We start from the raw sequence: 27,504 nt of genomic DNA on the forward strand, positions 1-27,504 counted from the left end.
TCCGTCCAGCAGATCGTTTGCTGGTCACTCGTCTGAAGCGGTCATTATTGTCCCCCTCAGGCAACTTAAGTCAGACGTGTGTACGAGGCTTATCGCATACATTATTAGCTGTTCATTTAACATGTTTGGATGCAAATGTTAAATATAAATTCAAAGCATCTCTGACCTGAGGCAAAGATACCTAATGTAAGCAGAGACGGGTGTTTATGCCGGACCCACATATCTCTGTGTATTGTACGTTCCTCTCCTCATTCCTGGCAGAGAACTGGGCTTCTGAGAGTAGGGGACAGATAAAAAAGGTCAATAGTTCATATATTGTAGTACTCTGAGACACAGGACAGACTGTGGAATATCTAAAAGTCATTTCTAGGAGTAGGAGGATAGATATAATTGTTTATCTCTTCAGTTTATTTTCACTTAAGGTTCACTTTGAGCTTTAAATGGACCCTGAGCTCAGGCTAAAAATGCTATTTGGACTTACCTGGAGCTGCCTTTAGGCTCTGTTAATCTGTGACTTTGGCCTAAAGTCGCCTGCGCATGCCCCTGCTGTGCACGCTACACATCATCATGTCAGCCAGTGTGAGAGTCCTGCGTATGCGCGGTTCAGTCTTGGAGAACTGCATGTGCAGTACTCCCTTGCATGGTATCTTGAGCTCAGGGTTCCTTTATATCACATGTGTCGAACTCCAGGCCTGGAGGGCCAGATCCATGCCGGTGTTTAGGATGGACTGAGAAGGAGAGGAAGGTGTTCTACCTGATGGACCACACCTTTCCTGATTCAGACCCATCAATTCATTTGCACTGTATCCAAAATGTGTGAGGATCTTGGCTCTCGTAGGACCGGTTTGGCATACTTGCTTTATATCATATTTTTCAATGAGTGATTACGGGACCTGGGTGAACGAAGACAAGATTGGACAATGCACAGAGGTATGTGGATCCAGCATGAACAAACCCCTGTGCTTAACCTAGGTGGCTTTGCTTCAGCTCAGGTATACTTTAAACTGATTTACAGGACACCGTCCACTTGCTTTTTGGCTCTGACTGTCAACAGCTTGTGACACCTTTAGCCCTGCCGTAGATTGTCTCCAGCGCTGTCGTCTCTCTGATAACACTGCAGAATTGTTACTGACACTGGATCACCTGGTTGTGTTGCATGTTGGAAAATCCTTGGGAATTTCATATTATAGTGGTCTGAAACTCAGAATTTCTTCTTTGTTCTAAAAGATTATTTACAGCCCTAAGCCTACTATAAAAAAAAATAAATAAATAAATAAATAAAAAAAAAAAATGTAGCAGAACAGCATTCAAACAGTTAAACACAGCACTTTGTTCTGCTGTGGAAAGCTCTTTCAGCTTGTGATCCACATCTGCAGAGGTGATAGCATTGCTGAAACAGAACTGTACTGAGCTGACAAGCAGAACCATATGAGAAATTATCACTAGATAGCTTCTGTATTTATATATTAAAATCTATGAGTAAAATGCAATTGCAGCTTTCAGAGCAGATAAACTGTACTTTGGGAACTTGTACCGTAATTTGTAAACAGACAATACTACTTGAGCACAAAAGAAAATACGGTAACTGGGTAATAAAAAGTAGGAAACCACATTTTTATTGAATATTATGTCAGAGATTTATACGACTTTAGGTGATTGTAAAATGGTCATATTACAGAGTTGATGCACTCTGGATTGCAGTCCAGTTTTTTTTACGGTTGCTTGGAGCTGAAGCATTATAACATTTTCTTATTTATTTAGGACTTGCTGTCCTTTGAATTGCTGGATATAAATATTGTTCAAGAACTGGAACGTGTTCCCCACAATACACCTGTGGGTAAGTCTATAAGTACATGCCATTATTTTATTATACTGTGTGCTTTATATAGTGGAGTGTGTTGTAATATGTATGTTCCTCTGTAGATATGACGCCCTGCATGTGCATTATATAGTGGAGTGTGTTGTAATATGTATGTTCCTCTGTAGATATGACGCCCTGCATGTGCTTTATATAGTGGAGTGTGTTGTAATATGTATGTCCCTCTGTAGATATGACGCCCTGCATGTGCTTTATATAGTGGAGTGTGTTGTAATATGTATGTCCCTCTGTAGATATGACACCCTGCATGTGCTTTATATAGTGGAGTGTGTTGTAATATGTCTGTTCCTCTTTAGATATGACACCCTGCATGTCTCCTCTGCCACACGATGGACCACTCATCGAGAGGCCAGGTTTGGGACGAATCAATGAGGAGAGTGATGGTGCTGGTGAGTCTCTCATCACAATATGGAGTGCAGTTGCATTGTCAGATTGAAGATGGAAGTACAGGGGCCAGTTATCAGTCACAAGATGATCTGCTGGAATTCAGCCTTCTTGTCCTTATCTGCTCAGATTGTGATCAGGGTTCTTGGCAAATCAAAATTTACTAAAGTAGCATCAAACAAAATTTCACTTTCTTAAAGTGAGCCTTAAGTGAAACTAAACTTATGAGATAATGAATTGTATTTGTAGTATGGATAATAAATACAAAGGGGGCCCAGATGATGATAAAACTGAGTTAAAAACAGTTAAAATAGAAGGTATGAGGCGGCTTACCTCAATGACGACAAGTTCAGATAATGACAAAGAACTTTAATATGCACTTGGCCAAGTGCATATTAAAGTTCTTTGTCATTATCTGACCTTATCGTCATTGAGATAAGCCACCTCATACCTTCTGTTTTTAATGCAGTTTTATCACCATCTGGGCACCTCTTATCCCGCTTTATGTCACACACCCTCCTTCGGGAGGGGTAGTCTTTTTGGTTATGGCTTCTACCCCTACAACCATGTAGAGCTATTTTGCAACAAGAGAGCGACAACATCCAGTTTGACTGGACACCAGAGTGGAGTCGGGTTTTTGTATCTCCACCTGCCTACAGTGGTTGGTTGCCCGTCTGCAACCTCCCTTTGTGAGTACCCATTCTTCTCCACCATCTGCTTCAATTGTTTGACATACTACACTATTGGGGCTCCCGGTGTCTTTGTGTTTTTTTGTTTTCACTCCAGGGTGCTCTCAGATCTACCCTACCTACCCGTGGATAATAAATAGAACATGAGTAGCAAAGAAAAGAGTCTCTTATTTTTATTCTAGTTATTTTGACTTATTTATGACATTGCATCATGCTATTGCAGTTTGGAATCCTAAACACTATGCTGAAAACATAACAAAACACTATTTTTTTTTTACAACTTTGAATTTTATTAACAAATAAAATATTTGCATGTACAATCAGTTTACAATATACAGCAGCCATATAGTTTACAGCAATAAAAGACACATATGCAAGGTAACGTATCTAATTTAAAGTCCAGTACAAATGTATGTAGTCTGTTATATGTAACTTGCATAATTAAGTCTTGACTGCTGGGAGAAAGATCTGGGTTATGACATGCTCACAAAACAGCTCAACTAAAAAGGAAAAAAAAAAAATAACTACATGAAAGTCAGTGTCCGAATGAAATCATGAATATAAAGCATGGAGTCTACTCGAGGTACCGTAATGGCAGGGAAAACGGGCATAGACCCAGAGAACTGTTACATTAACCCAAGCATAGTTGCTAGATGAAGGGCCCCCCATGTGGTCTTTAATGGGAGGAGGTCCAATCAGACAAACGGCTCCATGTCCCAAGGAAGTGGTCTGGTTTGTTAGTTAAAGATGAAGTGATATACTCCATCGAGTAGATTTCTTTTATTTTAAGAATTAGGGTTTCTTTAGAGGGTGGGAGATTTTTCCATGTTTTCGCCAGCAGGGACAGGGCCGCATTGCAAACCTGAGCTATAAATGCGTTGGTATTTTTTGGATGCTTAGGCATATGCTTATGAAAAAGGGCAACCCACGGGTCAACCCCCATAAGCCAGAATGAGCGGACTATTGGGCAACCCCACCACCAGTGCAGTTGATCCGCACTTTGGCCACATCCCCTATAACATAAGTCTGAGGGAATCAAACCCCATTGAAATAGCTTAGATGGAGTTCAGTACAGGTCGTATAAGATCTTATATGAGCGCTCTTTAAGAATGTTTATGGAGGATTTGGCCATACTACTATAGATAGATAGCCATGACTTGTCATCTACAGACCGTCGTAGTCTATCCTGCCATTTACTCATTGCTAAGGTAATGTCGTCCAGGGTTTGATACCAAATTACTGAGTACATTTCAGAGATAAGGCCTCTCTTAATCAACCTGTTGAGGAACTCTTTTTCAATCTCATTGAGATCAGTTCTCATACCCTTCCTTACGAGGGTCATTGTGTACCCCCTTAGCTGAAGGTAGCGAAATATCTCTGGGGGTAAGGAGTATTTACTGGAAAGGTCGCCCCAGGATAGTATTTGACCCTCTGACATATCTCTAATACATGTAATACCCCTTTCTATTCATTGTGACCAAGCTTGGGGATCTAGGCCTGGGGAGAAATCCTTATTGCCGAATATTGAGGCTAATTGCGAGTTATGGTTGGTAAGGCCTAGCGATTTGGCTATGTTTTTTCATGAGATCAGGGTGGTTCGAATAATGAGTGATTGGTTTGGTGAGGGAATGTTCGGTTTATCGGTCCAAATAAGATTAAGGATAGGAAAAGGTTGGATTAGAGATGCCTCAAGATCAACCCATCTAGTTTTTTCCGCAGGAGTTGCCCATTGGATGGTCTGAGCTAGTCTGGAGGCTCTAAATTAGTGAAGCAGTTTGGGGGCTCCAAACCCCCCCCTGGAGGTTATGTCTAGCCAAGTATTGGTATTTAATCCTTGGTGGGCGGTTTCCCCAAATGAATCTGGTGATATGCGACTGGAGCTTCCGAATATCTCGTATGACTACACCTATGGGTAGGGCCCTGAATAAGCAAAGAAGCTTGGGTAAGAGAGTCATTTTCACAGCAGCGATTCGCCCCATGAGAGATATACTATATTGTGACCATTCATTCAGTAGGCCATGGAGAGAGTTTAGCATAGGGAGATAGTTTGCACTATATAGGCACTCAATTTCAGGAGGTAAGAGGATTCCCAGGTACTTGAGGGCCTTATCTCTAAATTTGAATCTGAAGGAGGAGGAGAGTGCTTGCTTCTGGGTCTCAGATAGCCCTATTGCCATGGCCTCCGATTTAGTTTTGTTTATTTTAAAGCCTGAGATTTTACTGAAGCCGTCCAAAAGTTTAAAAAGGTTGGGGAGTGAGACTTGCGGATTGGAAAGTGAGTAAATGGTATCGTCGGCGAAAAAAAAGGGCTATGTTGTATGTGGAACCGCCAATATCTATCCCTGAGATGTCGGGGCTATTTCTTACTAGGATGGCAAGAGGTTCGATGCAAAAAGCAAATAGTAGGGGGGGAGAGAGGGCACCCCTGTCTTGTACTGTTGAGTATTGGAAATTGTTGTGAGGAGAGTCCCATATTACTCACAACCGCTGTTGGTCCCGTGTACATGCTTATGACTATATTCGTAAAACCAGCTGGTAGCCCAAATCTCTGCATCACTATCCTCATGTATATCCAGTCTACCCTGTCGAACGCCTTCTCCGTGTCCAAATAAAGGAGCAGAGAAGGCGTCCGACAGGTCCGCATAACCTCCATAACCCCCAGCGTCCTGCGTAAACAAAACACTATTTATGCTTGTAGAGAGCTATAAAACTATATAAACTTAACTTTTAATAAACATTTTAAAACTCCAGGTATTGCCTAAGTGGTTTACTTTACACGTGACATAGGAGGTAAAAATATGTCAGAACACCCTATTAGGATTGATATAGCCTCAGTATTAGCAGGATGTCTACCCCTGTAAATCACATAAAAATGAATGCATATTCATACACAACACCACCCTCCACCTAGCCTGACATTTTTCACTCCCATAACTACTGGAAGCTTCATCAGAGGACAATCACAGCACAGTAGTGCAAAGCATACAGTTACAATACATTCATATTATCATTTTTATCAATGTAGCATAGCCTTACGGCCATATATACAAGCCAGTGTGTATATATATACATATATATATATATATATATATATATATATATATATATACAGGATCTTCTCAAAAAATTAGCATATTGTGATAAAGTTCATTATTTTCTGTAATGTACTGATAAACATTAGACTTTCATATATTTTAGATTCAAATACACACAACTGAAGTAGTTCAAGCCTTTTATTGTTTTAATATTGATGATTTTGGCATACAGCTCATGAAAACCCAAAATTTCTATCTCAAAAAATTAGCATATTTCATCCGACCAATAAAAGAAAAGTGTTTTTAAAACAAAAAAGTCAACCTTCAAATAATTATGTTCAGTTATGCACTCAATACTTGGTCGGGAATCCTTTTGCAGAAATGACTGCTTCAATGCGGCGTGGCATGGAGGCAATCAGCCTGTGGCACTGCTCAGGTGTTATGGAGGGCCAGGATGCTTCGATAGTGGCCTTAAGCTCATCCAGAGTGTTGGGTCTTGCATCTCTCAACTTTCTCTTCATAATATCCCACAGATTCTCTATGGGGTTCAGGTCAGGAGAGTTGGCAGGCCAATTGAGCACAGTAATACCATGGTCAGTAAACCATTTACCAGTGGTTTTGGCACTGTGAGCAGGTGCCAGGTTGTGCTGAAAAATGAAATCTTCATCTCCATAAAGCTTTTCAGCAGATGGAAGCATGAAGTGCTCCAAAATCTCCTGATAGCTAGCTGCATTGACCCCGCCCTTGATAAAACACAGTGGACCAACACCAGCAGCTGGCATGGCACCTCAGACCATCAATGACTGTGGGTACTTGACAGTGGACTTCAGGCATTTTGGCATTTCCCTCTCCCCAGTCTTCCTCCAGACTCTGGCACCTTGATTTCCGAATGACATGCAAAAATTGCTTTCATCCGAAAAAAGTACTTTGGACCACTAAGCAACAGTTTAGTGATGCTTCTCTGTAGCCCAGGTCAGGCGCTTCTGCCGCTGTTTCTGGTTCAAAAGTGGGTTCATGCTTCCATCTGCTGAAAAGCTTTATGGAGATGAAGATTTCATTTTTCAGCACGACCTGGCACCTGCTCACAGTGCCAAAACCACTGGTAAATGGTTTACTGACCATGGTATTACTGTGCTCAATTGGCCTGCCAACTCTCCTGACCTGAACCCCATAGAGAATCTGTGGGATATTATGAAGAGAAAGTTGAGAGATGCAAGACCCAACACTCTGGATGAGCTTAAGGCCGCTATCGAAGCATCCTGGGCCTCCATAACACCTGAGCAGTGCCACGGGCTGATTGCCTCCATGCCACGCCGCATTGAAGCAGTCATTTCTGCAAAAGGATTCCCGACCAAGTATTGAGTGCATAACTGAACATAATTATTTGAAGGTTGAATTTTTATTGCTTAAAAAACACTTTTCTTTTATTGGTCGGATGAAATATGCTAATTTTTTGAGATAGAAATTTTGGGTTTTCATGAGCTGTATGCCAAAATCATCAATATTAAAACAATAAAAGGCTAGAACTACTTCAGTTGTGTGTATTTGAATCTAAAATATATGAAAGTCTAATGTTTATCAGTACATGACAGAAAATAATGAACTTTATCACAATATGCTAATTTTTTGAGAAGATCCTGTATGTGTATATATATATATATATATATATATATATATATATATATATATATATATATATATATATATATATTATATATTATTTTGTATATATGGCCATTAGTCTATGCTACATTGATAAATATGATAATATGAATGTATTTGAACTTTATGCTTTGCACTACTGCACTGTGATTCTCCTCTGATGAAGCTTTTCTGTTGCCCTGTCCTCCCTGGGATGCTGAGCCTGCGCTGTTAAGCTATGCAGAATTCTCCTCTCAGAGCATTTCGAGAGACCGGGCATTATTTTCACTGGCTTCAGAATTCTCAGAAACTAACATCCCGCAGTGCTGCACCTGACAGGGCTAAAGACATTGCCACCTGTGATAAATTTTAGAGTGAGAAAAGATTTTACAATAGGCAAACACTGGCTAATTAAATATTGTAAAAAAAAAAAAAAAAAACAACCACAACAACAAAAAACAATGTCATTCATTACATTATTTTCACTGCAGTTTCTCTTTTGAAAATTCTTCCAACAGTGACAAAATGTAAGGAGGATGTTGAGAGCAGCAGCTCCACACAAGAGGAGACTGAAGGAGACATTAGCGGCTCTCAGTTTGTATGTGAAACTGTCATGAGGAGTCTCACTCTAGATGCAGCCCCAGATTACAATCCACCTCAGAAGAGGACTTCTCCACTTAGTGAGTACAAGAGCTATATCTATGGTAAATTACTGTTGCATCAGTAATGTAATTGTGTGTGTGTGTGTGTGTGTGTGTGTGTGTGTGTGTGTGTGTGTGTGTGTGTGTGTGTGTGTGTGTGTGTGTGTGTGTGTGTGTGTGTGTGTGTGTGTGTGTGTGTGTGTGTGTGTGTGTGTGTGTGTGTGTGTGTGTGTGTGTGTGTGTGTGTGTGTGTGTGTGTGTGTGTGTGTGTGTGTGTGTGTGTTAAATCTGTAATCTTCTATGCTAGCTCCTTGGTGAAATCTGTTTTCTAGTGTGAACCTGTATCTATCCTACACTTCATAAGCTGCTAGTGTCTCAACTATGCAAACACTAAGGCTTGGTTCCCACTTGAGCGGATGCAAAATGGACACGGTAAGCGCAACTGTCCATTTTGCTCATGTGTCCCACCACCCTTCGCCGCCTCTCGGTCCCTCTATATTCAGCCTAGAGGCTGACAGGAGCATGGGGCTCTCCATAAGATGGATTAGGCCAGTTCTCCCTAGCAACGGGAAATTTTCATTGGTCCGCTAAGAACCAATAAGCATTCTCCTTGTTGCTTTGGATTCCCATTGGTCTTTTGCAGCCCAGTGGGGATCCTCATGCTTTGGCGGGGCGGATGCAGATTCTGTCCGTTCTCCACTTTAGTGGGAACACAGCCTGAATGCTAATCTAATCTGTGCATATACTTCATATGGGGATCCTAGGAGAATGGCTGGATACAGCAATCCAGAGTGCATCATTTCAGGTAGCAGAAATTTAAGGCGTCCATTCCAGAGAAAATGATTACACAGACCAGATAAATACTGATAACCTTAGAGTAATCCTGATTTGAAAAAAAAGAGATCTCAGTAGTGGGAAGCCTCTGTATAGTCCTAGTTTCCCGGATCCTTCTACAGGCCACCATTCCAGTGCTTAGTCCTTGTTCATCTTCTGTCCGTGAACGGTCAATGTAGAAATCCACACCACCTCTATTAAAGAGAACTCGAGGTGTGTTTAAAGAATGTTATCTGCATACAGAGGCTGGATCTGCCTATACAGCCCAGCCTCTGTTGCTATCCCAAACCCCCCTAATGTCCCCCTGCACTCTGCAATCCCTCATAAATCACAGCCATGCTGTGAGGCTTTGTTTACATCTGTAGTGTCAGTCTCAGCTGCTCCCCCGCCTCCTGCATAGCTCCGGTCCCTGCCCCCGTCCCTTCCCTCCAATCAGCAGGGAGGGAAGGGATGCAGGCGGGGACTGGAGTTCTGCAGGAGGCGGGGAGAGCAGCAGACTGACACTATAGAGATAAACACAGCCAGCTCTGACAAGCTGTTTGTCAGCAGCGTGGCTGTGATTTATGAGGGATTGCAGAGTGCAGGGGGACCTTAGGGGAGTTTGGGATAGCAACAGAGGCTGGGCTGTATAGGCAGATCCAGCCTCTGTATGCAGATAATATTCTTCAAACCCACCTCGGGTTCTCTTTAAGTTACTTTAGATTTATTGAGTCACCATATAAAACAATAAACTGTTCCAGGGAGGTTTGAGAAAGGGCACCAGCCAGAAACAGCGGACTCTAGCTTCCTCACAAATTTGTTTTTTTTTTTGTTTTGTTTTTTTTAAAGGGACTCCGAGCAGTGCAGAAACTATGGAAAGATGCATATCATTTTAAAGCTCTCTTTCTCCTCTTTCCAATGATATATAAATTGCCGCCTTACGCCTTTTAGTTTTCGGTATTTTCGCGATTGAAAGTGCCGCGGCCGCGGATTCAATCGCGAAAATAAAGAAAACTAAAAGGCGTAGAGCGACGATTTAGGTGTCGCCAGAAAGAGGAGAAAGAGAGCTTTAAAATGATATCCATCTTTCCATAGTTACTTGTATTACACAGGACGACACTTTCCCCAGTGTCAGCAGCTCCATTCAGCAGAAAAAGTCGGCCTGTGTAATACAATGTAACTATGGAAAGATGGATATCATTTTAAAGCTCTCTTTCTCCTCTTTCTGGCGACACCTAAATCGTTGCCCTGCACTTTTTAGTTTTCTTTATTTTCGCGATTGAAATCGCGGCCGCGGCAATTTCAATCGCGAAAATAGCGAAAACTAAAAGACGTAGGGCAGCGTTTTATATATCATTGGAAAGAGGAGAAAGAGAGCTTTAAAATGATATGCATCTTTCCATAGTTTCTGCACTGCTCGGAGTCCCTTTAATATTCTTTATTTTAGATGAAAATCAACTGAAGTCAACATATAGCAATCTAATTTAACATAAAATCTGCGAAGGTTGGTGAGAAAAGGCATTGCTATACAGTACAAGAATTTAGGAGACGCAGCTCCAATAGCATACAAACATTCTCACTATTGGTACAACTCTATTAACAAGCATATATAACAGTTAACAATCATCGTTTTTAATTAAATGAACTCAAATGTCCATGACCGGGTAAGCCGGACATGGGTATAAATTTGTTTTATATGGAGACTCAATACATTTAAAGTAACTTAACGAGGGTGGTGCAGATTTCTACATTGACCATTGATTGAAATTCCTGAGGTACCAAGAAAGCAATTTCTGTACACTCCACTCTATTGAAGAGTGCGGCTCCACTGCCAAACCAGCCTCTTCTGTCCACTGGGCATGCACCAGTATGGACTTTGCTTGCCCAGTAGAGGGAAGCGCTCATGCATTTTACCTCTGTGCAGGTGCGCCTTCCTCTACTGGGTATGCACGGACAATACTTAAGCATGCCTAGTACAGTCATGCTTGTCCACAGCAGTACTCATGGCCAAAATAATACATTTCGACCAGTGGTGGAATGGTGGGGTTTAAGAGGATCTGAGAAACCACTGGACTATCCAGAGACTTCACTTCCCAATACTGAGGTAAGTATCTGACAATCTTTTTTTTTTTTTTTTTTTTTTTTTTTTTTTTTTTTTTGTACACTTCAGGATTGCTTTAAAGGGCAAAAACATATTAACCCTTTAGAAGCCAATTTATTTAGAGGCTTGCAAGTGCTCCAGGTCAATTTATTTTAGCACATTTGTATTTCTTATTAGTTACATTTATTTGCTTCTAATTAGTACTGCTGTAATGTGTGTTTATGGCCACTTATCAGTGTGAGACAATAACAGAGGACTTCTACTTTCAGTTTCTATATGTTCTGCTAGCAGAGAGACATCAAAGCATTCCAAGAAATTACAACACAAGACGTTCTGCCGACTAATGGGTTAAAAAAGGCAGAAATTCAAAATGTTTATATCTAGTGCCAAGTCCAATGAAGCATCATAGAATTCTTCCTAAATCGTGTTTTGGCTTTTTATTTCAGTTCTGCTTGGAAGTTTCTGGAAGTGTCCAACTACCAACTTCCAATAAAACACTCCTTTAATCTGCACACTAGCTATAAAATTCCCTCTTCTTCGTATAAATTATATTAATGTGAAGATCTTCCAGAGATGCCTCTTCTACAGTTGAAAACTCATTGAAACAAAATCTTTGTACCAAATGGTACGGTGTTGCTTAAAGAGAACCCGAGGTGGGGTTCTGACAATGCTAGTTGCACACAGAGGCTGGGTCTGCCTATACAGCCCAGCCTCTGTTGCTATCCCAATCCCCCCTAAGCCTCCCCTGCGCTCTGCTATCCCCTATAAATCACAGCTACGCTGTCGACACGCAGCGTGTCGCAGCGGGCTGTGTTTACCTCTATGGTGTCAGTCTGCTGCTCCCTCTGCCTCCTGCATAGCTCCGGTCCCCGCCCGCGTCCCTTCCCGCTGATTGGTGGGAAGGGACTCGGGCGGGGACCGGAGCTATGCAGGAGGCGGGGGGAGAGCCGAGACTGACAGTACAGATGTAAACACAGCCCGCACAGCGCGGCTGTGATTTATGGGGGATAGCAGAGCGCAGGGGGAACTTAGGGGGGATCTGGATAGCAACAGAGGCTGGGCTGTATAGGCAGACCCAGCCTCTGTATGCGGATAGCATTGTCAGTACCCCACCTCGGGTTCTCTTTAACACTAAATGTTTACCAGTTGAGTATCACTAATAATCTTTCTGTATCTCACATTCAGTTTACTATGCTAAGAGATCTGGTCTGCCTCTAGATTCCCAGCAGTCTTCACCACAGTCCAGCTTTACTTATAGTATGTTATCTGATGAGATCGCAGCTCAGACGCCCATCCCTGTGGTGAACAGATCAGTTCCCCAACAGTCTCCAGCCACTGATGTGCAAAACGTGGATAAGACGTCTGATACAGGTAAGATAGGAATAGCCATAGTATAGTAACAGCCAAGGAGCATTTCTTAAAGCAGGGCTGTCCAACTGGCGGCACATGTGCCGGATGTGACCCCCAAGCTGCACTGACTTGCCCAGACTATTTTTTGTGTCAGGCCCACTCCTCTGGCAGGCCCATCCTGCTAGAGGAGAGGGCTCCAGACTTTAATGCTCTTGCCCCTTCCAGGCAAAAAATCCGGTGCTAGACACACCCTTTGCACATAAAGTTGAACAGCACTGACTTAAAGGACAACTGAAGTGAGAAGTATATGGAGACTGCCATATTTATTTCCTCTTAAATAATACCAGTTGCCTGGAATCCTGCTAAACTTTCATGCATCAGTAGTATCTGAATCACACACCTGAAACAAGTGGGGCTGCTGCACTAACGTTCTGTATCCAGGTGGGAGCAGGGAAATCAAATGCCAAATCCAGGTAGTAGCTGAAAGGATGTCCCGCTACACCAGCGACAACCATCTGCTGTAGTGGGACATCCTTTCAGCTACTACCTGAAACAAGCTTGCAGCTAATCTTGTCAGAGTTGATTTGCATGCTTGTTCAGGGTCTAGGGCTAAAAATATTTAAGGCAGAGGTTTAGCAGGACAGCCAGGCAATGTGTATTGTTTAAAAGGAAATGAATATGGCAGCCTCCACATACCTCTCGCTTCAGTTGTCCTTTCAATTCTCAATCTCAAAAAAAATATTGATAGTAATAAGTAGTGATGGTGACGTTTAGGAGACCTCATGGAGAAGCATGTGATTTGTTTGATCAGCTGATAGATTTGCAAAGCTCTGATTGGCCGTGATCACATCCTGCTTTAGGCACATGATCATGGCTAGCAAATCAGAGACTTGCATATCTGTCACCTGACTAAACTGATCACATGCTTGCTTCCCCGTGAGTTTTCCTAGACGTGACCATCACTAGTCATAAGAGAAAGGAAGGACCTGAAAAATGTATGCACAATGATAGCAATACTTTATTTATATTTATAGAAACACCCCCAACAAAGGATAAAAACACTGCAGCAACAACACTGATGTTTCCTGGTTTCAGATAATATATATAAATACAGTATAAGATGATATCTTGGCCACAAGATGGCAGTGCAGACTAATACAGTCAGAAAACGAGTTCCATAAGATGGATAAGCCACAATAGTCACTCAAAGATGCACACTTAGCTAGAACTCATAGAAATGTCACTCAGTGCTATGATAGCTGTATGATCAGTGTGTTATGCTGGGTACACACTATGAGATTTTCTGGTCGATTTACTGTCAGATAGATTATTTCCAACATGTCCGATTTGCTTTTCGGTTGTTTTCCAAGCATTTTCCGATCGATTTCCGTGCACTTTAATAGGAAATCGATCGGAAAATGCTCGGAAAACGGTCGAAAAGCAAATCGGACATGTTGGAAATAATCTAACTGATAGTAAATCGACCAGAAAATCTCATAGTGTGTACCCAGCATAAGAGAGTGATTTTGCCTCAGATTAAAGACCTGTGCAATTGTGACATGCTGGAGGTAGCACACAATATTAGATATTTAGGAAAGATGATTACCTGTGTGTACTGCACAGATCACCTAACCCCTCCCACCTCCTCCCTCTGCTGGTGAGAGACTAACTTTTTGTTACCAGCACTACAGCCCAAAGGATTATTTTCTCAAATTCCCTGCTTTGTGTGTAAAAAAGCATTTGAACCTTACTACACATTCAATGTCTGAAATGAGCAGGAAAGAATAGATATGTAGTTGCAGGTGAGGGTGATGAAAGATAGATATGGCTTTCATAAATACATTTGGATGCATGGCAGAAGGGATAAATGCTTTATTACTCATTAAACAAGGAGGCACCGGGCAAAAAGATGATGGACTTGCTGAACTGCAGTGCTGGCCACAAAGAGTAGAGAATTAGCCAAGCAGAGGTACGTTGTCTGTTTTGTGCTGGGGAGTAAGAGTTGTTCACTTGTTAAGAAACACGCACTCTCCTGACAGCTGCCAATTTTCTCATTGGTCCTGGTCCTATAACTGATTTTACCAAAGGGAATGTCTCTGGTATGATCACTGCACAGACACACTGTGCTTGGAAGAACAAAGAGAAATCGAGAGCCCAATATGGTGTAGTATTGTTAAGTTGGTTGTGGTTTAAAGCAAAATATTAAGATATACTCACAAACATGGGTTACCCATAGGCAACCACTTCAAATGCAGGTGGGGAGTATTAGAACCTGACCCCACTCAGGTTATTAAGATGTCGCTCTCTGTAGATAGGAAACGGGGTAGCACCCCTCCACCGAGGGTGGAATCAAGATTTCAGCAAGGCTTGGTGTACAGAGGCGCCAGAGTAGAATAAAAATGTTTAAAAACCGTCTAAAAGAGGGGGATGTTCAGGTGGACTTACCTCCCTCAAAAATATAGAACTCAATTGAGTCACAATATATCAATACAAAAAAAAGGTTTTATTTAACTCCACTTAGTGCAACGCGTTTCGCAGGTGTGGTCCTGCTTCATCAGGCAAACAGGAGTATAACTCAATGGGTCTAGATGCAGAAGTGAGGCGCTCACTTCTGCATCTAGACCCATTGAGTTATACTCCTGTTTGCCTGATGAAGCAGGACCACACCTGCGAAACGCGTTGCACTAAGTGGAGTTAAATAAAACCTTTTTTTTGTATTGATATATTTTGACTCAATTGAGTTCTATATTTTTGAGGGAGGTAAGTCCACCTGAACATCCCCCTCTTTTAGACGGTTTTTAAACATTTTTATTCTACTCTGGCGCCTCTGTACACCAAGCCTTGCTGAAAAGCACAGACACACTACTTAGCTTTCAGGCAAGAAGCATGCATTGCCCTGTGGCGAGGGGGAGGGTGGACACATGAACAACACCGAGCTGTGTGAACTTCTTCCTACAGGAACAAAGGGGCATATTTACATAACCTTGGTGAACGTGTTGGATGTTTAACTTGAGTTACACTGCATAATGTGCTATGTAGTTTGCATGAAACCCAGTAAACTTTATGTGTACTCTCGGCATATGTAAATATACCCCAAAATGTAAATGGGAAAGACGAGCCATCTTAGAACATCACCTACATAGGGACACCAGTACACACTTAAAGCAGCTGGTTCAGCCATACTATGCCAGGAAAAAAACACATATATAAGTAGATAACTACTTGTTCTACTGATATAACACATGTATTGTACTGTTCACATTTTGATTTTAGTGAATTTTATATAGTACATAATGAGAAAACTGTTCCAGGCATTTTCCATTTTAACATCCTCTGACTGAAGCCAATCCTGATGTAATTTCCTCCCTTACTTTTTTTTGCTCCTAGAAGTTTCAGCTAAGCCAATCAGTGAGGAGCAGGAATGTGGGAGGGGTTATGACAAGCTTCCCTCTTGTCGGTGATGGCAAAAATAGAGCCAGGCTGACTGAGTTAAAGTTTATTACAGCAGATACATTCTGAATAGGTTGGAGTGCTTGCAATGCAGGCTGCATATTAAACACAGTATAGTGGGTAAATAGAATATGATTTTGTGTCTCACAATCCTTCTGTAAGATTTCCTGCTACAACTAATAATATTATTTATCTACAGTACATAGTGCTATAATCTGCCGTCGCCCTTTACAATATAATTACAAGACATTAGTGCATAAGAAAAGTATAACATAAGTATGGCAATTATTACAACCTGTTCTACAGGACAAAAAAACAGGAATTGCAAGAAACAATAGGGGAAGGTGCCCTGTCCTTGCAAGATTACAATCTAAAATCAGGAATGATCATTTTGAGCAGCAACAATCTTAGGTGTATGCATAGCTTTACTTTTTGTGGATCTGGCACATAAGGAGGAGGAGACCCTACACAACAATTACTGGATTGGTTAAAGGACACCTGAAGTGAGAATATGCAGGCTGCCATATTGATTTCTTTTTAAACAACACCAGTTGCCTGGCAGCCCTGTTGATCCATTTGGCTGCAGTAGTGTCTGAATCACACCAGAAACAAGCAGTAGATAATCTTGTCAGATCTGACAATAATGTCAGAAACACCTGATCTGCTTCATGCTTGTTCAGGGTCTATGGCGAAAAGTATTAGAGGCAGAGGATCAGCAGGACTGCCAGGCAACTGGTATTACTTTAAAAGGAAATAAATATGTCAGCCTCCACATCCCTCTCACTTCAGTTGTCCTTTAAGTTTGTACAGCAGTGGTGATGGGTCAACGTTCGGCTCTTTTTTATAAATGTGGTTTTGTATTTTTTCCCAGATACTGCAGATGCTAAATCAGATGACCTGTATGAGGTGGAGCAGCAGATTGCCAATGAGAGTCAGAGAGATGAGGTGGAAAGCCAGGCCTCCAGTGACTCCTGTGAAGATTACATCATCATCCTGCCTGAGTGCTTCGACACCAGCAAGCCTCTGGGAGAGTCCATGTACAGCTCAGCACTCTCCGAGTCACAGGGTGATAAAGCTAAAGGGATCACAGAGGAGGAGGAGGAGGAGCTTTCTGAGGACAGTGCCCCCGTGCAGACACACAGCATTAATGATATTCTTACTACATCACAGACACTAGATGCAATTCCTCTCACCCCGGAAGTGCTGACCCCGCCTCCTCAGCTGAGGTATGAAAAGTGCTGCTTCATACAGCCTACCATATATCATCCAAGCCAGACTGTCAAGTTGGAGAGAAGGGTTTGCTTGTGCCGAATGCAAACCAAAAACTTTTTAGCTTCTATGTGGTGTTGAGCATTTGCCGGTAGTTAACCAGTGTAGTAAACTTTAAGAGACTCTGCAACGAAAAAAAGTTTCCTTGGGGGGTACTCACCTCGGTGGGGGAAGCCTCTGGATCCTGTTGAGGCTCCCCCGTCCTGTTTCCCACGGCGGTCTCGCTGCAGCCCCCTGAACGCACAGCTGACAATTTGTCAGGCTATGCAATATTTACGTCTTCTGGCTCCAGTGGGGGCGCTGTTTCAGCTCTCCGCTCGGAAATAGCCGATCTCTGTCAAGTCCGCTCTGCAGGTGCAGGAGACTTGCGCTTGCGCAGTAGAGCGGAAAGCCAATACTGTGCCTACGCTGGAGCCGGGAAAGTAAATATTTACATCCCCGCCGGGCCGTGGGACCGGGGAGGACGGGGGAAGCCTCGATAGGATCGGGGGAAGCCTCGATAGGATCCGGCAGCTTCCCCCACCCGAGGTGAGTAAGGTTACATATGCAAATACCAGCTACTACAACAACCAAACATTTGTAAAGCACTTTTCTCCTGTTGTTCCAAAAGCGCATAAGCTTGTCTCAGATCACTACTGTGCTTTGTACACCTGGACTGCTGTCATGCTAGGTACATACAATACAATTTTCTGGCAGATTTAACTGCCAGATCGATTTTTCCCAACATATCCGATCTGAATTTTGACCGATTTTCCGATCAATTTCCTTATCAATTGCCTAAACTTTTATGGAAATCGATCGAAATTCAGATCAGACATGTTGGAAATTTTTTTTTTTTTTTTGTATGTGGGTTGGTCCAGATTTACATGACAGGAGCCTGTAGGCACAGATATTCTGGCACCCTAGACATCACCACCCTCCCCAAACCTACAAGCCTCTGCTGAATTGTGCAGCAATTGGTACTGGTTGGCCCAGCTGTCACACCTCCCTTATTTCCCTTACCTGGTGTAGGCATCCACAGGTCTACCTTAGAATTAGGTAACCAGAGGTACCCTCAGTATTAAGTAGCTAAAGCGTTCCCCCAAGTATTAGGTAGCTAGAGGAGCCCCTGGCTGAAGAGAGATGTCATCAGTGGAATGCCAAGAGCACATATTTACACTTCTCTTGAGACTCTGCATAGGGAGGGAGATAGTTGGGGAGGGGAGTGAGCCGCCTTTCCATCATTAGGCGCCTGTAGGCACATGACTACAGTGCCTTATGGTAAATCCAGCCCTGCATGTGGGTAGCGTATTGGATAATTTCTCCTCCGTTGCTTTCTAGGTAAAACACAAACACATTTTTGCACTTCACAGACCCATGCACCATTTAGATGCGCAATGTGAAAAAAATGCAGCCGATTTATTTATTTCACACAGAACATCCCAGATGAAAATTCGCCATACATGGAATCTACCCCATTGATTATCATTCACATGTTTTCTAATGTGAATTTGTGTTCCAAAGAACAAGAAAAAATTACATGAATAGAAACTTAGCCTTATGCTTCCTCATTGCATAGTATAGATATTGCTGATATACAGCCTAGTGCATCAGTTCTACATTTATTATCATGAAATGTTATGTCTAAATGGAATTCATCTAAACTTATATGTGCTTCTTTCCAGGTCCTCTGACAATACAGCAGCCTCTGCAGTTGTAGAAGATGTTGGACCTGTTGACATAGCAGCATTAATGCCGGAGCATTTTCATGCTGGTAAGGAATCAGTGTACTGTTTTCTCTTATTTAATCACTTATGGTTTTTGGACGCAAGTCTCACGTTCAAATTAGTTACATTGTAAGTTCCTGGACGTGAGACTTACCTGCCTTAGATTGTCTGCAACGGGCAGACAGTGAAAAGCTGCTAGTTCTTCTCCTTCCTTATGGAGCTCACACAGCCTCTCTGCTATGAACCTATGTTTCTTCACTCGTCGCACGTTTCTTCACTTGCCTCTTAGCTCTCGATCTCCCTTCACCCGACATGTCAGATTTATAGTAGGCAAGCGGGCAGACAATTAAAGTCTTTGAGAAAAAGTCGCCCTGTGTAATACAATGTAACTATGGAAAGATGGATATCATTTTAAAGCTCTCTTTCTCCTCTTTCTGACGACAAATAAACCGCGGCCCTGCGCCTTTTCGTTTTCTCTATTTTCGCAATCGAAATCGCGGCCGCAGAAATTTCAATCACGGAAATAGCGAAAACTAAAAGGTGTAGGCCGGCAGTTTATAGATCATTGGAAAGAGAGCTTTAAAATATGCATCTTTCCATAGTTTCTGCACTGCTCGGAGTCCCTTTAACTAATTATACAGATCTTCTCGCAGCAGATGGAGCTCGCAGCTTCTCCATCTCCTGTATGCTCAGGCTGTAATGTTGCCGCAGAGACAGTGGATTTGTAGGATTCAGACTATAAGACGCACTCACTTTTCCCATCCAATTTGGGCACCAATAGGCCCATCGCTGAGTGACAGCTTGTCTTTATATTAACCTTTTACACACTGAAATTCACATGCAACGGCAACGTGTTCCAGTTCAGAACACTTCTTGTAACACACGTGTTTCTTTCATAGTTCAGTATGAGGCCGCAGCAAGACCCCAGACCACTGAAGACCTTTCTGTACCTAGAGGATGCTTCGATCAGACAAGGTAATTGAGGCATATTGTACATCTGGAAAGTGGTTAATACTGCTGGAGAGTTGTCTATTACTCAGTTATGATCAGACGCGTAAAACATTTCTCAGTTAGGTTCAGCCAAGCTTGATTGTTCATTCCTATAGAAGATGTATAGCAGAGAGCCAAAAGACACAGCTTGTATTGGCCTATCCCTGAGGAATAAAGCCTCATTCACACTTCAGAGGTTTGTTGGCCGAAACAGTCACATCATTTCAGGTGGCAGTTTTAGAAGATTGCTGTACAGCTTTTCAACTCCCGGCCAAACAGTGTTTTTCCACTCTACACAAAGGATGAAAAACAAACTCTCCTGGGAAGCAGAGGCCCCAACTACTAACCTTCCCTTGCTCTGATATAGAGGACTATACTTCAGATCAGGTGTGACTACAATTGTTATGGGAGTGACGATCATGATGGCCACACTTGTTTTAGGACCCTTGTGAGATGAGCTCCAAGGTTGTGAAGGGCACCAAGGAGAGGCTAGGGAACATTTTGGGGGGGGGGGGGGGGGGGGGGGTAGGGGTGAATTGAATTGTAGTTAAGCCACTGTTTACTTCTTATGGCATTTAGAAGAATTCACCTGATCAAAGCTATACACTCTCCTTCAAAAATTAGAACTGTAAAACCGTTAGTAAAGTAACTAATATAAATGTTTCCATAACCACCACTTGTAGAAGAGCATTCTGTAGTTTCCAGCGACCTGAGCACCGCCTTGAAAAGAGAAGCATTTAACCTCCACATAAGGGAGAAACATAACGCTGTGTGCCTATGAAACACTTTAGCAAAATCAAAATAAATCAACAGCCTTTTCCACATCACCGGAATGTTACATGACGGTGACCTCTTCATTCTGGCTATATGGTTGGGAGAAGAGAGGCTTACTACTATGGGAAAGTCTCACTCTCATAGTCTCCATGGTACGCCAGTAGCTCCTGACATATCATTGCGGCAGTCTGTTTAAGAAGAGCATCAGAAATCAACTAGTAAAGGAGGAAGCATTTGAATCTTGGGTGTGTAACCCTGTCATTGTCTCAATGTGTGGATTGTCTCCCAGCAGACAGAATACCAGAGGAAGTATAGCTGGCGGCCTGGTGAAGGGGGCCCTGTCTGTGGCTGCATCTGCCTATAAGGCCCTGTTTGTTGGTCAACAAGAGAATCCTATGGTGAGTTTACAGAGCTATATTTCTTGAATCAATTATAGAAGGGCCAGTGAGGGATGTAGTACAACAGTAACCAAGCAGCTCGAGGTGACCTGAAACCACTAGGAAAGTCAAGGGGACTACAAGAGACCGAAAGCCCTACTACTAAAAAAGCAAAGCAATGCTTAGTGTGGTTTGCCTTTAAAACAAAAGGTACTTGCGATAATTCAGATTTGAGTGTGTAACTGAGTTTACCCACAATGCACCACTGCTGAATATGTAAATTATCTCTTTATGCCCCTGAAGTCAGGCTTATATTCACTGCTGGTGGATAGCAAGCCTATAGCTTGAAATTTTACAGAACCGGGTTGGGTTGATGTGGCTCTGTAAAATTCAAAGCTATAGGCTTGCTTTACACTAGCGGCTTTGGATGTAAGCCTGGCTTCAGGGGCATAAAGAGATAATATGCATATTCAGCAGTGTGCATTGTGGGTAACCACAGGTACACACTTAAATCTGAATTAAAGTAAGTTCCTTCTGTTTTAAAGGGAAGGTTCAGGGTGGCTGTTAAAAAAATAAAAATGCCCATCCACTTACCTGGGGCTTCCTCCAGCCCGTGGCAGCCAGGACGTGCCCTCGGCGCCGCTCCGCAGCAGTAGTTCTGCGCCTGCGCAGTACAGCCCGGAGGACGTCCGATGACGTCAGCGCGCCCCCGTGAGGCGCATTTTGAAACGCAGAAGAGCCCGACCTGGCAGCCGGCCTGGCCAGGTCGGGTCGGCCACCGGAGGGGACCGGGAGCCTGCGGAGCGGCGCCGAGGGCACGTCCTGGCTGCCACGGGCTGGAGGAAGCCCCAGGTAAGTGGATGGGCATTTTTATTTTTTTAACAGCCACCCTGAACCTTCCCTTTAACCTCCCTAGCGGTATTGACAGATATAGCCGTCCATAAAATCATGCTGTGAACAGTATAAACGTGCATACACATCAATACTCTACTACTGCACTGTATACTAGACTCTTGCTTGACACATTTTGGCAAGTTACAGGAAAACAAAAGTTTTAAAAATACATTTTACCACTATTTGCACAGAAATCCTGGGGAAATTGAACACCAGGAGAAGGCAAACCACACTGAGGGATGTAGTAAAGTCTAACAAGGGAGGGGGGGCAGAAGTTACATACACTCTCTCTGTCTTTCTTTCTCTCTTAGTCCTCTTTCTCTTTCATATCTTTCTCATAGTCATCTCTCTCTTGGTCATCTCTCTCTCTCATACAGTCATCTCTCTCTCTCTCTCTCTCTTATCTCTCAGTCATCTCTCTCTTGGTCATCTCTCTCTCTCATATATCTCTCTCATACATCTCTCTCAAACAGTCATCTCTCTCTCTCTCTCTCTCTCTCTCTCTCTCTCTCAGTCATCTCTCTCTTGGTCATCTCTCTCTCTCTCTCTCTCTTTCTTAGTCCTATCTCTCTCTCATAGTCCATCTCTCTCTCTCTCTCTTAGTTCTCCCCCCCCCCCCTCCTCTCTCTCTCTCTCTCTCTCTCTCGTAGTCCTATCTCTTTCTCTCTCTTTCACTCGTACTCATCTCTCTTTCTCTCTCGCTCATAGTCAGCTGCCAGAGATTCAAATCTCCACAAATTGTGCAAAGCAAAACTGCAGTAATTCCTCAGACCTTTGCTACTGTCACATCAAACCAGGTTTCACACTCAGGCCCATATGCAATTCACTTTTTCACCTGAGTTTTCTCCTGGGTGATATTTTCAGAACTTGTCATAAAATGCATTATAACTAAGCCACCAGCAAGCAAGAAAATTCTAAGAATAAATTTGATAGTACTTTTTCACCATCTTTTCGTTAGTTTTTCAATATTAAAATGCTAAAAAGTTAGTTTAAAGAGAAGATGAATATTATCTCCTAGGAGATAATTAACCTCTTGAGGACCCACCCTTTAGCCCCCCTTAAGGACCAGCGCTGTTTTAGCTGATCTGTGCTGGGTGGGCTCTACAGCCCCCAGCACAGATCAGGGTGCAGGCAGAGCGACCAGATCGCCTCCTTTTTTTTCCCCACTAGGGGGATGATGTGCTGGGGGGGTCTGATCGCTCCTGCCTGATGGGTGTTGCGGGGGGGGGGGGGGCACCTCAAAGCCCCCCTCCGCGGCGAGATTCCCCCCCTCCCTCTCCTCCCTGTCCCCCCTGGTGATCTGGGCTGCACAGGACGCTATCCGTCCTGTGCAGCCAGTGACAGGCTGTCCCCTGTCACATGGCGGCGATCCCCGGCCGCTGATTGGCCGGGGATCGCCGATCTGCCTTATGGCAGTGCTGCGCAGCAGCGCCGTACAATGTAAACAAAGCGGATTATTTCCGCTTGTGTTTACATTTAGCCTGCGAGCCGCGATCGGCGGCCCGCAGGCTATTCACGGAGCCCCCCGCCGTGAATTGACAGGAAGCAGCCGCTCGCGCGAGCTTCCTGATTAATTAGCCTGCAGCCAGCGACGCAGAACTGCGTTGCTGGTCCTGCAGCTGCCACTTTGCCGACGCGCGGTATGAGTGCGTGGTCGGCAAGTGGTTAATTGCTTATGGGCCTCAGTGTACAAGGACACAAACCTCACAGGAGGCCATCACCACACAAATGATGAGATGCTATCAGATGCTGATAAAAATAATACGCTCAAACCATTTATTAAACACAGTAAAAACTTTCAGGCAATGAGCACTCACATTGGGGGTCCCTGCACACAGGACCATTTTGCATAAAATCCCATTGAACACAATGGATATCCAGAGTGCTATTTGCAAAAACTTGCCCACTCTCCAACATTACTGGTTTCGCCCTTCTGGCATTGTCAGGGATAAACAATTTATCAGTATCACCATATGGAGTATGGCTTTCCTTAGGGAATAGGGTAGGACAGGGGAAGAGAACCTTGGCTCTCCAGCTGTTAAGGAACTACAAGTCCCACAATGCATTGCAGGAGTCTGACAGCCATAGTCATGATTAATAAAGGCAAATGCATGCTGGGATTTGTAGTTTTATCACAGCTGGAGAGCCAAGGTACCCTATCGCTGGGATAGGAGGTGGTTTGTTTTATCAGTTAGGGTTAAGCTTTAGGGAGGTGTTAAAGAGGAGGCTGGGCTTAGGGAGCAGGAGGAAGATTGAACAAGAAGGTTATGGTTAGGCATCAGGAAGCGAACACGGTAAATCCAGCGCTGGAGACTTAAGCGCAGCAGCGCAGGAGACTTGGGCGCAGCCGGCGCCACCATAGGCCGTAATAGGAACTACGGCTATCGCAGGCACAGGGAGTAACTTCAGCGCCGTCAGAAGACGGACCTGAAGTTGCTTTTAAAACAATATGGAAGCCGAATTATTTTATTCCCCCACTATCCATGTCGGCCTGGAGGGGGAATAGTAATTAACACGGCCCGGACTTGTGCGGCAGCAGGATCAGTCATATACTGGCTGTGTCCTGCGCCCAAGTCTCCGGCGCCGTTCTCTCTCGCTCAGGAAGAGGCGAACATATTTATTTCCTTTTAAACAATGCAGAATGCCTAGCTATCCAGCTGATCCTCTGCCTTTAATATATTTAGCCATAGACCCTAAACATGAACAAGCATGCAGATCAAATGTTTGTGACTGAAGTCTGACTGGATTAGCCACATGCTTGTTTCAGGTGTGTGATTCAGACACTACTGCAGCCAAATAGATCAGCAGGACTGCCAGGCAACTGGTATTGTTTATAAGGAAATAATTATGTCAGCCTCCATATCACTTTCAGTTTAGGTTAAACAGCATTCCTTTAATGTTATAAGTGGGGAGAGAAGTGTTCAGTGTCAGGAAGGAGTTAAAGAAAACCAAGGTGAAGAACGTAATGAAAAAGTGTTCCTACTAGGCTCCATAAAGCCATCATGAATGCTTCCTCTGTTTGCCCTCACATGGCTCTGTGCACTTGTAAATCGAGTAAGACTAGGCCCCGATTTCCTGTGGGTCGGGACCTTTGACCCGGATGCATTAATCCCATGCACAGGTTGGCTGTGTATGCTGTGCGCATGCGGTTTGAAGTCACAGGACACCGTGTCTGCGCTTCCGGCAGCCTCCCAAGCTCGGCACACGTCACAGTGCATGCGAGACCTCGTCTACTGTGCACGCTGCTGGACTTGCGGCCACTGTGTCCTGTGAATTCAGACCAGTGTATGTGTTGCAGCATAAATGGACGAAGTGCGCATGTGCAGGGATTAATGGATCTGGCTCTTAAGTCCCCACACACAGTTTTTCATTCCATTCTTCAGGCTTTGCCAAATGACAGGAGGGAAACCATGAGACTGGCAGTGAAAACAGGACTGCTTAGCTGACATACACACTATGGCCTCAATTCACTAAGCTTTATCAAATGTTTGATAATGTACCTCATGAGTAAAATCTAATTTTGAATTCACTAAAGGTGTTATAGATTTATTGAACATTTTATCGATAAAACATTCGATAAATCTATAACACCTTTAGTGAATTCAACATTCGATTTTACTCATGAGGTAAATTATCAAACGTTTGATAAAGTGTTTGTTAAAGATTAGTGAATTGACACCAATGTAGCAGAAACCTTGCGCCAGGAAATAAATCTGCGCCAAATCTAAACATACCGCCCTCAATCAGCATGGCCTGCTATTTTAGTTACGCTCTGCCGAAAGTAACAAAAAGCTTAATGCACTGTATAGAACTGCAATGGTAATTCTGAACATTCAGTAATGAGGTTTTTGTCTTCCCTCAGCCTCCATGCTCAGAGGAGCAGGCCGGAGCCATGCTGGCCGTCCTCATAGAGATGGGATTCTGTGACCGGCAGCTGAATCAGAGACTCCTGCGCAAACACAACTACAACCTCATGGATGTGGTGACAGAACTGATTCAGATTAATGACAATGACTGGTATTCCGCCCGCTACTGAAGCCCGGGAACAGCCAGCGGTCATTAAAGTGTCAGTGCAGAGACCAGATGTGGGCATGGTGTCATTTCAAGTTGATGATTACTTTTGTTTGTCTTTCGTGTTCCAGCATTTGTTTTCTGGCTTGTAGTGTTGTTGCCCGGTGGCTCTTTACAGATGACATACAGGCTATCTGGTAGGGAGCCTGAGCTGGTCTAGAGCAGCTGCAGTCCCTTAGCTAGCCACGTTTGTTTCGCTGCTTACCTGGAATCATTTATCTTCTTAGAAATCCAAGTGGTCTTCCACTGATAGCGGAAGATGGTGGGAATGCTGGAAAGAGATGGTAAGGATGCATGTGGTAGAGAATGATCTTATTACATTGGATGCAGCAATAGCAGACAGCAGATTAAGGCCTCTTTTCCACAGGGAGTTGTACTGTGTGCTCAGCAAGCAGTTACCAGGTAGCAGTGAGAGTTCGAGAGTCATTTCACTGCCTATCAACAGTCCGTGGAAAAGAGGCCTTGGGCAGAGCCATGTGCAGTCGTGAGCACTGGACCATCTCAGTCATTCATTCACTTCTGCTAGACTTTGCATTGAAGAAGTGGTTAGTGATCAGTAGATGGAATATCATAAAGACTGTTTAATTTTAATACACTTTTAAAGTTGATCTTCCCCCTACATGTTTTTTTCAGTTTTAGGTGGAGTTCATAAAATAAATATCCAGATAAATGTATAATAAAAACACTCTTTAGTTCACTTATTCTGTCATGTGATAATTTCTCCTGTTCAGCTACTGTGTATCTTTAGGTTGGATTGCTGCAGACTAGAGGTGCGTACACACATGCGACTATAGTCGTTTGTAACGATCGTTCCCCGATCTTTACCAACGACGATCGTTACAAAAAACGAACCACCGACTATTAAGGCAAACGACGAACGAGCCAAATCGCTACAAAAGAAAGTTCTGTCTCGGCGGATTTTAACCAACGACGATCGTTTGCAAAAGTAGTACATCGTTGGAAACGGTCGTTCGTACTAGGCTTGACATGCGCATTTCACTATTTCTCTGTGAAACTTCTCATTTTTATGCGCAGGCGCAATAGATGCTTTACGTGATGTAACGTTCGTTCTAACGATCAGATCGTTACACACCTTTTAAAACTATCTTTACATAGGTCGTTCTTTCATCAATTAAAAGTTTGTTCGTCGTTCTCAACGAACGATCGTTGTCGCATGTGTGTACGTAGCATTGGGATGGTTAATGAGATGCAAATTTTGGTTTGATGCAGGATTATGTATATTTTGTATGCAGCTTGAAAATGGACCAGTCAAATTTTACCTCAGCAGAATTTGATTGGTTCATGTTCACAATGCATATATTTGCATGCAAAATCTGCATAATGCTGCATCATTTTGAAATGATTTGTATCTCATGGACCATCCTTACTGCAGACCTGGATGGAGAAAGTGCTTAGGGTGAGATTAATTCGCCTTATGTT

The 27,504-nt window shown here is 43.2% G+C and overlaps 1 protein-coding gene across 9 annotated transcripts in view; it reads left to right on the forward strand.

Moving 5' to 3' along the window:
• NBR1 (NBR1 autophagy cargo receptor) overlaps positions 1-26,761 on the forward strand; it is a 137,151-nt gene extending 110,390 nt beyond the window's left edge. For 6 of the 9 annotated variants that reach the window (XM_068264432.1, XM_068264429.1, XM_068264427.1 and 3 more), the window contains 9 exons: positions 1,762-1,837; positions 2,176-2,268; positions 8,147-8,308; positions 12,369-12,554; positions 16,855-17,209; positions 18,917-19,005; positions 19,858-19,933; positions 21,012-21,120; positions 25,856-26,761. In XM_068264432.1, coding sequence (XP_068120533.1) covers positions 1,762-1,837; positions 2,176-2,268; positions 8,147-8,308; positions 12,369-12,554; positions 16,855-17,209; positions 18,917-19,005; positions 19,858-19,933; positions 21,012-21,120; positions 25,856-26,029 — 1,320 coding nt within the window. In that variant the 3' untranslated portion in view covers positions 26,030-26,761. Of the gene's footprint in view, positions 1-1,761; positions 1,838-2,175; positions 2,269-8,146; positions 8,333-12,368; positions 12,555-16,854; positions 17,210-18,916; positions 19,006-19,857; positions 19,934-21,011; positions 21,121-25,855 lie in introns of all 9 variants that reach the window. The other 3 variants (XM_068264426.1, XM_068264425.1, XM_068264428.1) reach the window with 3 other exon arrangements.
• The last annotated feature ends 743 nt before the right edge of the window (positions 26,762-27,504 follow it).

This window comes from Hyperolius riggenbachi, chromosome 12 (assembly GCF_040937935.1).
Source record: "Hyperolius riggenbachi isolate aHypRig1 chromosome 12, aHypRig1.pri, whole genome shotgun sequence".
In the NCBI taxonomy this organism is placed as follows: Eukaryota; Metazoa; Chordata; class Amphibia; order Anura; family Hyperoliidae; genus Hyperolius; species Hyperolius riggenbachi.